Consider the following 12,570-nt stretch of genomic DNA (forward strand, 5'->3'; position numbering starts at 1 on the left):
GTATTAGTGGTAGAATATCTTAAGGCATGGTCGTTTCATTGTGTGTAACTGTAGAAACTGAGATGTTCAGTGTGGACCATTAATGGTCTTAATGAAATTAGTAAAGAGTTTTTATATTTTTTAGCCTGTTGCATAATGCATTTGAGTTCTAATGTGTTATATAACTTTGAAAACTGAAATATATCTCCTTCATCATGTCACCTTTTCTGTAATTCAGTTGATCTTTTCACCATTCAATATTCATATATTCTGTATATGTTTATGAATATGGTACTATGTTAGGTGCTCAGTAATTAATCTTCAAGTGAAAAGAAGTAGACTTCTGTGGCAATTGCTGTATTTGCTCATAGGTAATGAAGGCAATTGCACATTAACTAGTTTATGAATATAATTAGTATATATCTCCACTTTCTTACTTCATCCTAGAATGATCTTCCAAAGCTTCATGTGTGTAAATCCTTTCTGTCTTCAGGGGTATTCATTTTCTTCCCATCTCTAAAACTGGGTTATCTGGTTCTTGAACATACATGTGAGGCTTCTTGTCCTCGAGATGACTCCAACTGCTTTCTTGGAGAGTTTGCCCTGCATTATATAGACAGAGAGGGAAGGGGAAGTTATTCTTGAAGGAAAAGAATATAAGGTACTTAAAGCTTGAAGTGAAGACAGTCTTACTTTCAAGACACAGTAAGTCAAGTTTCCTTGCTCAGGCCTGAAATTTCTAACAAGTTTATGGAAGTTAATAAAGGTAGAGTGGAGTGGAGATCTAGAACACTAGGTCAAGGTGCTTGAACTCTCTTCTGCTGTTAAGAGGGAACTAGTAGAAGCTTTTTGGGGAAGAAGATTCTTGATAAAGGTATACTCAATAAATTAATGACTTTTTCTACTATTAACTACATTCCTCAGTTTAGGCAATGTTAGCAGGGAGAGCTTTAATTACATAAAGCACTAGAAGAATTGCAAAGCTAACTAAAATAAGTGATGTTAGTGTAAATCAAGTATCTTTCTGATATCCTTTATTTGAAATCTTCTTTGACTCATTTGTTGAGAAGGTAGCAAAGAGTAGTTGGGCAACTTGTAATCATTTAGGGATCTGTAGAGTAGTTATTTTTTGTTAACGCTTTGCTTTGAAACACCTAGTTTTTAGCTCCAGCTAAATAAATCCTTGTTTTTAATTGGAAGTAGAAACCTTTTTGGCATGGCATTAATTACTGCTTCAAATAAAAACACCCACATTTTATATTGGATTTTTTTATTAGTGGGTCATTTTTTTTTAGAAGGGAAAAATTGGTAGACCCTCCCTGGGCTGTAGTATATGGTTTATAATTTAAAACATAAAAATGAAATAAATCAAGTGTAGCCATCTCTCACCTACAGAAATTATAGTTCATTTGAGTGCCTTGTATTTCCTCAGCACACTTAGAATAAGTTGGAGGACAGTAGGAGTTGGTTGGGGGTATTTGCTATGTACATGAAGGTTAAGACAGCAAGTAGGTTTTCAAGTGCAAATTTTCAGATTCCACTATCTGTGTCTGTCACTTCTCCTTGGATAAGTAATGTCTGTCCTTATGTTCTCATCTCTAAAACACATATAGTAGAATACCCATGTTACGGAATTTTCTTTAGAATTATATCAGGTATGTTAATTTATACAATGTTCAACAAATAGCAAGTGTCTTTATAAACTAGCTTGGTAACAAAAATGCTGAAACATTTTGCTTGAAATAAATTACACACACAAATCTGAAGCATTTTATAGAACCAAGTTTCTTTTAAGATAGCCATAAGGTACAGTTAGGTGGAAAAAGGAATGAAGAAACCAATCATTTAGTCAGAATTTCCAGTTAGTTCATTGAGTCTCATTTGAAGTAATACTCACATGAGATTGGGAATCAGAATACCTCTGGTACTTACTGGCTGTATTGACTTCTCATTAAAGGGAGTTATTATAAGAATATTATAATATTGTCCACATAAGGAGACAATGCATGTAGTGTGTGCCTTGGGTGGCATTAAGTACTCAGCAAGTTGCTTTCTGTATGATCATCACACTTGTGTATATGGATACCAGAGAACTGACACTTTTGCTAATATGCACACATTGTTACTTTCAGGTTTCCAAACAATTTCTTATCAAGTTGTTACTTTCAGGTTTCCAAACAATTTCTTATCAAGTTGTGCATTAAAAATAGGAGAAAAGTGCTTGGCTAATGAGACTAGAATGTGCATTTCTGACCAGCAATATATATAGTTGCAGAAATTTTGAGTAGCAGTGAAATAGTGTTTTTCAAATGATAGCAAAAATATACTGATGGTGTCCTTTTTCTTTGGATTGCTGTTTATCACATTTTATTAAATGGTTCATAATATGTCATCTCTCAAAGAGATTCATGTGGAAAAGAATTGTTAGTCTTTTTCTAATAATGTTGATAGAGGAGGCAGAGTTTTAAATTTTACTTTGAGATTTTAATTTAAGATTTTAATATGGAGAGAGCTGCCAGTTGTCCCCTCCCCCAAAGTCATTTATCCAAATTCATCCTCTTTTAATTTAATTTTGGGGATACTCCATTGCTTTGTGTCTCAGTTATATAATTGGAGCCAAGGAACCAAAAACCATCAGTGATCTTCAATATTGGTGTCTATGAAACTAAATTTTAAAGTTCCAAAACAATTGACTTAAGAGATTTCTACTACCTTTTCAAAATAGCATAGAATCTTTTATTTGGAAATGTCTGCTACAAACATTCTTTTGGCCTACATGTAAGTCTAAATTATTATAATTTATGGTGATCTGAATCTTCCGTGGAAACACTGTACTTTTGATAAATGACCCTTCTCAGAAATAGCTACTCATCTCCCCCTGTTTAATCAGAAGAAGAACAGATAAACCCTAATGAATTCAAATGGGTCCTCTGTCTTAGAATTGATGAGAATGATTTTGGTTAAAAGCAAATGTGTAGTAGCCTTTTGACTATAACATGTGTTAATAATATTTTCATGCTAAGTTTACAAAGCGTCACTACTCAGGGCCACTATGGATAAAAGTTGTTTCTTCCTATTGCAAAACATATAGGAAGGATAAGCCCAAGGTACTGAACTCACAAAGTAAGGGTTCATTTATGTGTTCCTAGGAGGATGAAATCATCCATGTTCATGCTCAAGCATGTGTTTTACACTGTTTTCATATTACTTGGCATAAGCATTTTCTGCATTAGTATCACACACTTTGCCCATTGAGATGAAGAAAGAAAAGCAATTCATGTTGTTGAATAGCATTCTGAGGTCTTAGAGCTGTTTTTAAGTTAAAATGCAGTTTGATATTCTTCAAAATATTTGAGACTAAATAATGATAGTCACAAGGTCATGAGATAAGTAGGCACAAAACGTGTGAAAAATTAAGAGTCATCAAATGCTCTTAAATAAGTAGGTCATATACAAACAATATCCAGAAATTGCTCTTATGCCTTTTTACATCACTTGCATTGAACTTTTGGTCCCTGCTAGTTTCTGGGCATTCTATTGCAATCCCAACAGCACACAGTATCCTTTCTGCTCTTTTTTAGTATTTAGTCTTTGACAAAATACACACTTTAACAATAAATTCCCGCTCTGCTCTGCTCTGCTCTTCTTCTTCTTCTTCTACTTCTTCTTCTTCTTCTTCTTCTTCTTCTTCTTCTTCTTCTTCTTCTTCTTCTTCTTCTTCTTCTTCTTCTTCTCCTCCTCCTCCTCCTCCTCCTCCTCCTCCTCCTCCTCCTCCTCCTCCTCCTCCTTCTCCTCTCTCTCTTCTCTCTCTCTCTCTCTCTCTCTCTCTCTCTCTCTCTCTCTCTCTCTCTCTCTCTCTCTCTCTCTCAGTAATAATTTAGCATACTTTATGCAGTTGAAATTACTCTAGTAATTGAGCTAAGACCTGAGCTGTGTGGAGAAAGCTTCAGTATCCACGCCACTAGAGTCCAAGCACAGAAAGTGTAAAGAAATTAAGAATGGTATGGGAATTGACGGCTTACTAAAAAAGTTTGTTTCGCCGGGCGGTGGTGGCGCATGCCTTTAATCCCAGCACTCGGGAGGCAGAGCCAGGCGGATCTCTGTGAGTTCGAGGCCAGCCTGGGCTACCAAGTGAGCTCCAGGAAAGGCGCAAAGCTACGCAGAAAAACCAAAAAAAAAAAGTTTGTTTCAGTGACTGAAAGACCCTCAGGGGTGGAATGGACTGGACAGGCCGAAGAAGAAACAGAGGAGTCCATTGGTACCAGATATTTCTCTGTGTTAAAGTGTTTCTGCTGATCTAGAAAAAAAATATGTCTGCACACACACACATATTATATGTATATGTGTATATACACACGTTTGTCTAAGTCCTTGCTCTACCAGTTGCTAGCTTTATACTTTTGGGAAACTTAACCTCTCTATACTGTTTTATCGTTAGTAATTCCATGTAATGTAACACTACCTACCTTAAAAGCTCCTTTAGCAGAAGGAATGAGAGAATTCTGTGAACCAAGTACCTGAAGCTAAGTAAGCACTATTTTTTTTACCAGATTAGACAACACTAAAATCATGAACATTGCTAATTTAAAAAGTTGTTTGTTGCACTTTCCCTTACTGCAAAAACATAAATAAAATATTTGCTGTGCTCTAGTATTACAGTGATTGTAGCAGTGTATGATACTACAGTGTATGGTAGAACGTAGTTTAGTTTGTACCTGGCCACAATGCGTAGTTTTTGCTAATATGTGGCCATGTTGATGTCCTCAATATACTTTTTACTTTTTAAAAACATAGGCATGCTCTCTTATAGGCAAGGCCATATTCTTGGTAATACCCAGTCAGATTAATTAACGTGAAACACAGTTCTTAAATGTTGGGCTTGATAATGATTTTCCCACAATTGCTATTTTGGGTGCTTTCTTACTAGCCTGAGGAAATGACAAGATTGAGAAGCATGAACAGACAACTCCAGATAAATGTTGACTGTACACTGAAAGAAGTTGACCTCCTTCAATCTAGAGGTATAGACTTGATTGTTTGGTAAACCATAAGTCATAGTATGCTCTTTTAAACTGCTTAAATGGCAATCATTTGGGTTTCATAGATTTAGGGACAGCTTTTATCCATTATAAGAATGACTTTAAAGAGATTCCCACACTCGGTGAATCAGACTCTGTCAAGAACTAATATCACTTTGGCAGCTGCATCGTTTGTTCTCATTGTTTTATACTGTTACATTGCATTGCATTGAATTGATCCTTTTAGGCATTTAACATGAATGTTTCATACATTAATGGATATTATTTCTGATATAGTTTATATTATGTGATAGCCTTCCAAAATACTGTGACAAAAAAAGAGAGCTCAAAGTAAAATATCTGAGTTCTTGTTTTTACAAGAAATTCTCTGTTGCAGTAGAAGCTCTCTTATCTTTGAGTTAGCCAGCTTGTCAAGTGAGAGGACTTTCTTTCCCATATACTGCCTCTCCCATTGATTACATGTACTGCTTATACTAGTTAACTATACTCCTGCAGTTAAAATTAATGTTTCATAACTAACAGGGATTCATGAGAATACTTCTCTTTTAAAAACTGTCTTTAGCTTTTATATAGTCAAGCATAAAATTATAGGAACCATTAATTAGATTTAATTAAAAACAAGTGGAAAAGGGAGGAATTTGTAAGAAAGTGTCCTTGGTATATCATGTGGTGGTTTCTGAAGAAACAAAAACACAAAATTATGAATGAATGTTCAGCAGATTAGGGCCCTACTGCCTGTTTTTATAAATAGAAGTTTTAGTGAAACAGACATGCTCATTTGTTTATCTAGTGTCTATGACTTCCTTTGTGTTTCAAGGACAGAGTTGAATACTTGTAACAGTATTGCAAGTCTACAAACTCTAAGTTACTGTCTGGCTTTGGATAGAAAGTTTGCAGACACTTGGCTTTAGGTTATCCTGAACATGGTTTATGTAAGACAGTATGAAGTAGTCCTTATTCAGCATTAAAATACTGCTGTATTGAGGATGCAGTGCAGCGATAGAGTATTTACATAGCACATACAATCCCTGGGGATTTTAGTCCTCGACATTTCCATAAGAACAATAGAAGAAAACCCTGCTATATTTATGTCACATTAAAGGTGTTGTGTAATTTTTCTTAACAGTCCTTTGTTTGAATCAGCCTTCTCCCAAACCTTGATATTCTTAATTATGGCAGCTAAGAGAGCTTCTACAGTACTTTAAGAGTAGTGTACAATATAGTGTCAAGCAGTTGAACTAAAGCTGTGGAGCCATCTGAACATGAAAGTTAAGCTATCAAGCCAGGTTCTCATTTTCAAAAGCCTCATTACTCTATGCAGCCTACTAGCTTTAAGCAGTGAAAGAATCACTATGCATAATATGTAGGGTATATCAACCATTGCTATTATGTGATTACATCAACTTTTTTACTGATGTGGTCTTTGGAGCAAAACAAAAATCAATAACATTTGATTAGGATGTTTCTAGTAAGCTTTCTGTGAACTGCATAGTCGATCATCAACTGTAACTTAAGTGACTGAAAAAAATGCATATGCAGCAGCAGTTAATATATCAAGTAGTAGTGTAGCTTTCATGAGCTATAGGAATTTTTTTAAATTCTCTTTAAAATAGCCTATTCAACTGGATGAAACTTTGATAGTAGGACCTATTAAAGTTTTTTAAGGAAGGAGCTGCGGTTTTGGTATGTATTGACCAAATGGGGTCTTTTTTGTACTTAAGATTTAGAAATGTTTGAGGGGTCCACATATGGTATACTTTCTTCTAAATTGTTTGTGGCATTGGGAGGTACATTTTCAAGCAAATAAATCATTGCATGACTTGATGAAAAGCAGCTTAATATTTGATTTGTAGTAAGGAACTTTTTCACTGGGGGAAAAAAAGACCAATACTCAAAATCAGCAGGAGACTCGGTAGAGTAGAACATCCTGTGTGTCCCAGCTGAGGTGGATTTCAGTACAGTAGTAGGCAGAGTATAGGACTGAAGGTAAGAACCAGAACTGACACCTACTGCAATCTGTTCTGGAAGGAGTCAGTCACAATAGGCTACGTCACTGATAGAGACATATTAAGCCAGTGAGTGGACACATCCAAGAAAATTTTTGTCAGCAAGTCTCAGGGTTGGTTTACTCTGAAATTTGTACAATATCATCACTAATAAGTCCACAGGGTTATGTAACATGCATTTTTCCTTAGATGGCTTTATGATAAATTATAAAAATAAGTGTCAAATCTTCTTTCAAATTTTTTTTTCATTAGATCAAACAGGTCCACCATTCTTGTTTTTTTTTCTTCTTGCTTTACACTCTTTTAATGTCACATGTACTGAATTCTGCTTCTTAAAGGTGCTAGCCTTATAAAAATATTCCTTTAGGTAATACATTGTAGACACACACATTGGGTTACTGGTCTGCTTGATTATATTCTCACAATCATAAAGAGGATAGGGTAATGTAATGACATTTGAAACACTAGAAAATGTTTTCTCTTCCCACATGTTTCATTAATATATTTTCCTTTTAAAAGATAAATAACAAAAGAACAACTCCTAAACACCTGTGGTTTTCTCCTTTTCTTTGAAGGAAACTTTGATCCAAAAGCCATGAGTAATTTTTATGACCACATAGAACCTGGCCCAGTGGTACCACCGAAGCCATCTAAAAAAGGTTAGTAGAATCATAGCATGGATACTGTAGAAGTCCAATGTTTCGGGAGAAGTTTCTATTCAAACTATTCATTAGAATGAATGTGTTCCTCATAAAAAGGTTATCCATATTAATGTGGCAATAATGAAATAGTCCCCAAACTTTATTTTTTACAAAACATTAAAATTGTTGTAAGACATAATGATGATTTCTTTAGCATAATGAAACTATACTGCTGAAAGAAAATTCTTCTAGAACAATGAGGATCTTGGAAATTTTTCAGTAGCTTTTGTACATAAGAATTCTTTTGCTGCTTGATTAACAGAAGGTAAGTCTAACTGATAGGGATATGATTGTTTTTTCATCAAGAACAAAGCAAGTCCTAAATTGTTTTCAGTATCTTACAATAAGTGATTAAATGTAGGTTGATCACTCATTCTATCTTATTCTTAACAGGCTGGGTTGTTTTATAGGTCTCAATATACAACTAATATTCAAAGTTCATATTTTAATCCTTTTGGATTAAGCAATTCAAGACAGTTTGATTATGAAGGCATATTGAATAGTAGAGAGTGCATAATTTCTAGTTCATTTATGGATTGCAATCATAGGAGCTGGTCTCTTTATTGTTTACTACTACTGTGAATGTTTTGTCTGGTCTACATTTGAAATAGTGTAGTGATTTCTAAAAATGGCTCAAAATGAATATTAGTAATATAAGTAAAACTGAATCCATTGTTTAAAAAATTGTCCCACAAACATAATTTCAGAACCACAATTTGCTAGTGAGTAAATTCTTCCAAACATTTAAAAAGGATAGAAAACAATGTTAAACATAATTTTTTTCAAAAATAAGAAAAGGGAAGACTGCTACCCTTTTGTTTATTAAACCTTCCACATGAATTCCCCAACCCTTTTAGCAACATTCTCCAGCAAAGTAGTGTATTTGTTAAAATAGATGGACCTATCACCACATTGTATCCCAACCCGATTTACCTTAGAGTTCGTTGTTGGATTCCATCGTTGTTGTTGTTGTTTGTTTGTTTGTTTGTTGAGACAGGGTTTATGTAGCCCTGGATGTCCTGGAACTTGCTCTGTAGGTCAAGCGGGCCTCGAACTTAGAGAGATCCACCTGCCTCTGCCTCCTCAGTTCTGGGATTAAAGGCATGTGCTATCAACCGCTTGGCAGATTTCATCTTTTCAAATGAAGAGAGTCAAGCCTGATTCCAAAACCTTACTCATAAAGACATTAGACATCCATTCCTACAAAAGAAAAATTATACACGCATATAAAAGGTTCTATTCCAAGGCTCATTTCGTGCAGATGAAACTTACCAACTCTGTCTAATTGTAAGCAATTTCTTAAATCATTATCAAATGCACAATTGTTACATTGATTTTGTGTGTGTGTGATCCTACAATGGTTTAACTCCTACCCAAGGGATTTACACTCTACATGTACATGTAAAGTCCTCTCTATCCTTTTGAATGAATTTCTTTTTTTCTTTTCTTTTCTTTTGATTTTTCAAGACAGGGTTTCTCTGTGTAGCTTTGGTGCCTGTCCTGGATTTCGCTCTGTAGACAAGGCTGGCCTCAAATTCACAAAGATCCGCCTGGCTCTGCCTTCCGAGTGCTAGGATTAAAGGTGTTCACCACCACCACCTGGCTATGAATTTCTACTTTAAAATTTTAGTTGAGATATGGTTTGTGAGAGTACTTGTGTCAAGTGATTTTAAGCCTTTAATCACAGATTTATGAAAAGCTTCCCAGTTTTTAAAATGAAGTCAGTTTTTTTCTGTTAAGCACTTTTTTCCCTTTTGAAGATAGTCTTATCATAAACTATATGCTGTCTACTAGGTTTGCAGATCTGCACTGCCACATCCAGCATAATTTTTCTAAATGTACTTCTAAAGTTAGTGCAGATTAGCTTGAAGTACCATTCATTTAAAAACAAAATACTAAACTGCTAATAATTAGATATATACTGGAAATCTAACTATACTCCAAAAGATTATCTGAGTAATGACGGTGCTCGGGAATTAGGGGACAGAGGAAAAGGACCAACAGAAACCTTTTGGAATTGGCATCTGCACTTAAGTGACACAACTCTTCAGTAACTCATCAGATCTCCTTATACTCTCATTGCAAGAACAGTGAATGACCTGAGTGTCACCAGACCTGAGCAGTGGCCTAGTTGACTGCATTCCGATCTAATCTGTGTACCACAGCAGGTGATCTGTCCAAATACTGACCTGAGTATTTTCCATGATGTTTGTGTGAGTCGGTGAGATGAAGACATGTGATGTTGTAAAAGGGCTTTCCAAATCTATGGCAGAGCTCACTGTTTCGTTTGCAGCCTAAGGAAACATTTCTTTCCTTTTTTTTTCTTTTAGTTTTGGAGGGGGGGTGTTATTCTGAGACAGGGTTTCTCTGTGTAGTTTTGGAGCCTGTCCTGGATCTCACTCTCTAGACCAGGCTGGCCTTAAACTCACAGAGATCCACCTGCCTCTGACTCCCGAGTGCTGAGATTAAAGACGTGCGCCACCACCCTGGCTACATTTACTCTTCTTACTCTGCTAATAGAGTTCTTGCTTTTAGTGCATACCCACCATTAGAATTCTGAGGCAGTACTTTCCAAAGGCGAATTGTACTGAGGGATTACATATGGAATCAGGAGTGATTAGAAAATGCAAGGTCTTTATTTGCTCTTAAAGGCAAATAATACATAGTGTGCTAGTTGGCATTTTAATGCGGTGGTTGCTTACTAAAAACCTGTACATTCATAACATATAGCAACAGTATTCTGGCAGGAAATTGAAATCCCTGAAATGAGTTGGGAGCCCATGTTTGTCACTACGTAATATTCTTTGGAGTTGCTTACATTTTTCAAGGGTCAGTATTCTCTGTGCATTCCCGTCTGGTCTCTGCCTCCTCAATGCTGAGATTACAAGAATGTACTACCATCACTGTCATCATCATCATCATCATCGTCTTCGTCATTGATTATTTTTCCCTTTTTGGTCTTTTGAGACAGGTTCCCACATAACCCAGGCATACAGCCTTTTATTCATAGTTTACTTATTTTCAGGCAATACTTCTTTTACGGATTGATTTAATCAGAGTACAATGTGCTTTCACGTTTCCATTTGGTTGCTGTCACTGAGTTTTTACTCTTCAGTATATTTTTCCATCATGACTTATTGCTTGGGACAAATGTTCTGCATAGTTCGTGAAGAAGCATTACGTTTAGCATTTAACCTCAGACACAAATGCAAGGTGATGTGAAGCTGAGTGAGTACAGGAACAGTCCTTGTGAATCCGTTTACTCTTGCTGAGGAATGATTTCACCCCTCAGTACCTTTGCTTTTTTTTATGCAGACTCCTCAGATCCCTGCACAATTGAGAGAAAAGCCCGAAGGATTAGTGTGACTTCCAAAGTACAGGCAGATGTCCATGAATCCCAGGCAGCAGCTGCAGACGGTTTGTACCCATGTCTCCAGATTATGTTAACTTACATAGATGATCGCAACTAGAACATGCCTTTAGATTTACCTTCGAAAATTACAGTCCAAATGCAGAATGCTAAATGCTATAGTAGATCCTTGGTGTTTGCTAAAAATGGTTTTAAAAGATACTTTTTTCTTAATTTATGCATGCTTTATATGTATATCTCAATTTGGACTGGCCACATTTCACATATTCAGTAGTCACCTATGGACATCTTATTAGACAGGGCAACTCTCTAGAAAGCAAGGCAAAATAATTTTCAAATCAGTTGCAAGTTCTGGGTTTGATATGATTCTCACACAATAGGACTTTCCTAGAAACTGAAATGATCCATTCTGAAGGGAAGCTGGTTAAGGCAAGAAGTACACCACTCAAAAAAGCTTCAAGAAATCCCTGAAACTGACAGGATTCAGGATGCTTTACTGAAATGAACTCACACAAAATAATGCAACTTAGAAGAGGATTTTTCAAACTGGGCTCCCTAGATAGGATGTTCTTTAATCTGTACCTATGCCTACAGGTGTGCAGTGTACTCCAGGTGTCTAATAGTCACAAGCTGTATCACATGTTCATTTCAAGTTTGAGGATAGCAACTCTCTTTCTGTCCCTTGTGCTCTGATAAGCAACTCTCCCCATATTCCTGTAACTCCAATAATGCTCATTGGTTTAACAAGTAAAAACATTATCCCACAAATGTCTAATATTTCTTCAGCTTTATGTGCTGACATCCAATTCAAAGCAGGTCTCTCTCTAAAAATATTAATATATCTTGTAGTGGAATACTTACACATTCCACATTATATATGCTAAATCACCTTAATTTGCAAATGAAAAAGTAACGTAAGAAGGAACAAGATACATGGAAGTACCTTGTTTATATTTTCCTTTACCATTAAGATATATTAGAAAAAGTAACTTTTTCATTTATCATTGAAACACTATTTACTTGTTTTTGGTTTGGTTTGGTTTTGGTTTTGGTTTTTCAAAGCAGTGTTTTTCAGTGTAATAGCCGTGGCTATTCTGGAACTAGCTTTGTAGACCAGGCTGGCCTGGAACTCACAGAGATCCCCCTGCCTCTGCCTTCTGATGGGATTAAAGGTGTGTGCCATCACTGCCTGACTTCTATTTCCTATTTTTAATTGTGTACCTTTGAGCAATTTGTCTTCTGTATTATAAACACTATACAAGCAAATATTGATTAAAGTATTTGCGAGGCTCTTCATTTTTATGAAAATATAAATGTTGTATAGTTCAGAACTTACTTCGGCTCTTTATACAGTTTCTAGTGTATGTTGTACAAAATTCTTTCATACCTATCCTTTGATCATGCTCCCTATTGTTCTCCTTAGTTCTGACTTGTACGTAAATGTTTTTTAATAAGTACTTTCTACAAGGTAGTCT

General features: G+C 35.7%; 1 protein-coding gene across 4 annotated transcripts in view; it reads left to right on the plus strand.

The window, feature by feature from the left end:
• Window positions 1-12,570, plus strand: part of Tab3 (TGF-beta activated kinase 1 (MAP3K7) binding protein 3) — a 66,228-nt gene that overhangs the window by 48,065 nt on the left and 5,593 nt on the right. For 3 of the 4 annotated variants that reach the window (XM_028881801.2, XM_028881802.2, XM_028881800.2), the window contains 3 exons: window positions 4,907-5,000; window positions 7,600-7,683; window positions 11,041-11,142. In XM_028881801.2, the coding sequence (XP_028737634.1) occupies window positions 4,907-5,000; window positions 7,600-7,683; window positions 11,041-11,142 (280 nt within the window). The remainder of the gene's footprint in view (window positions 1-4,906; window positions 5,001-7,599; window positions 7,684-11,040; window positions 11,143-12,570) is intronic. The other variant, XM_037199351.1, reaches the window with a different exon arrangement.

Source organism: Peromyscus leucopus, chromosome X (assembly GCF_004664715.2).
Source record: "Peromyscus leucopus breed LL Stock chromosome X, UCI_PerLeu_2.1, whole genome shotgun sequence".
In the NCBI taxonomy this organism is placed as follows: Eukaryota; Metazoa; Chordata; class Mammalia; order Rodentia; family Cricetidae; genus Peromyscus; species Peromyscus leucopus.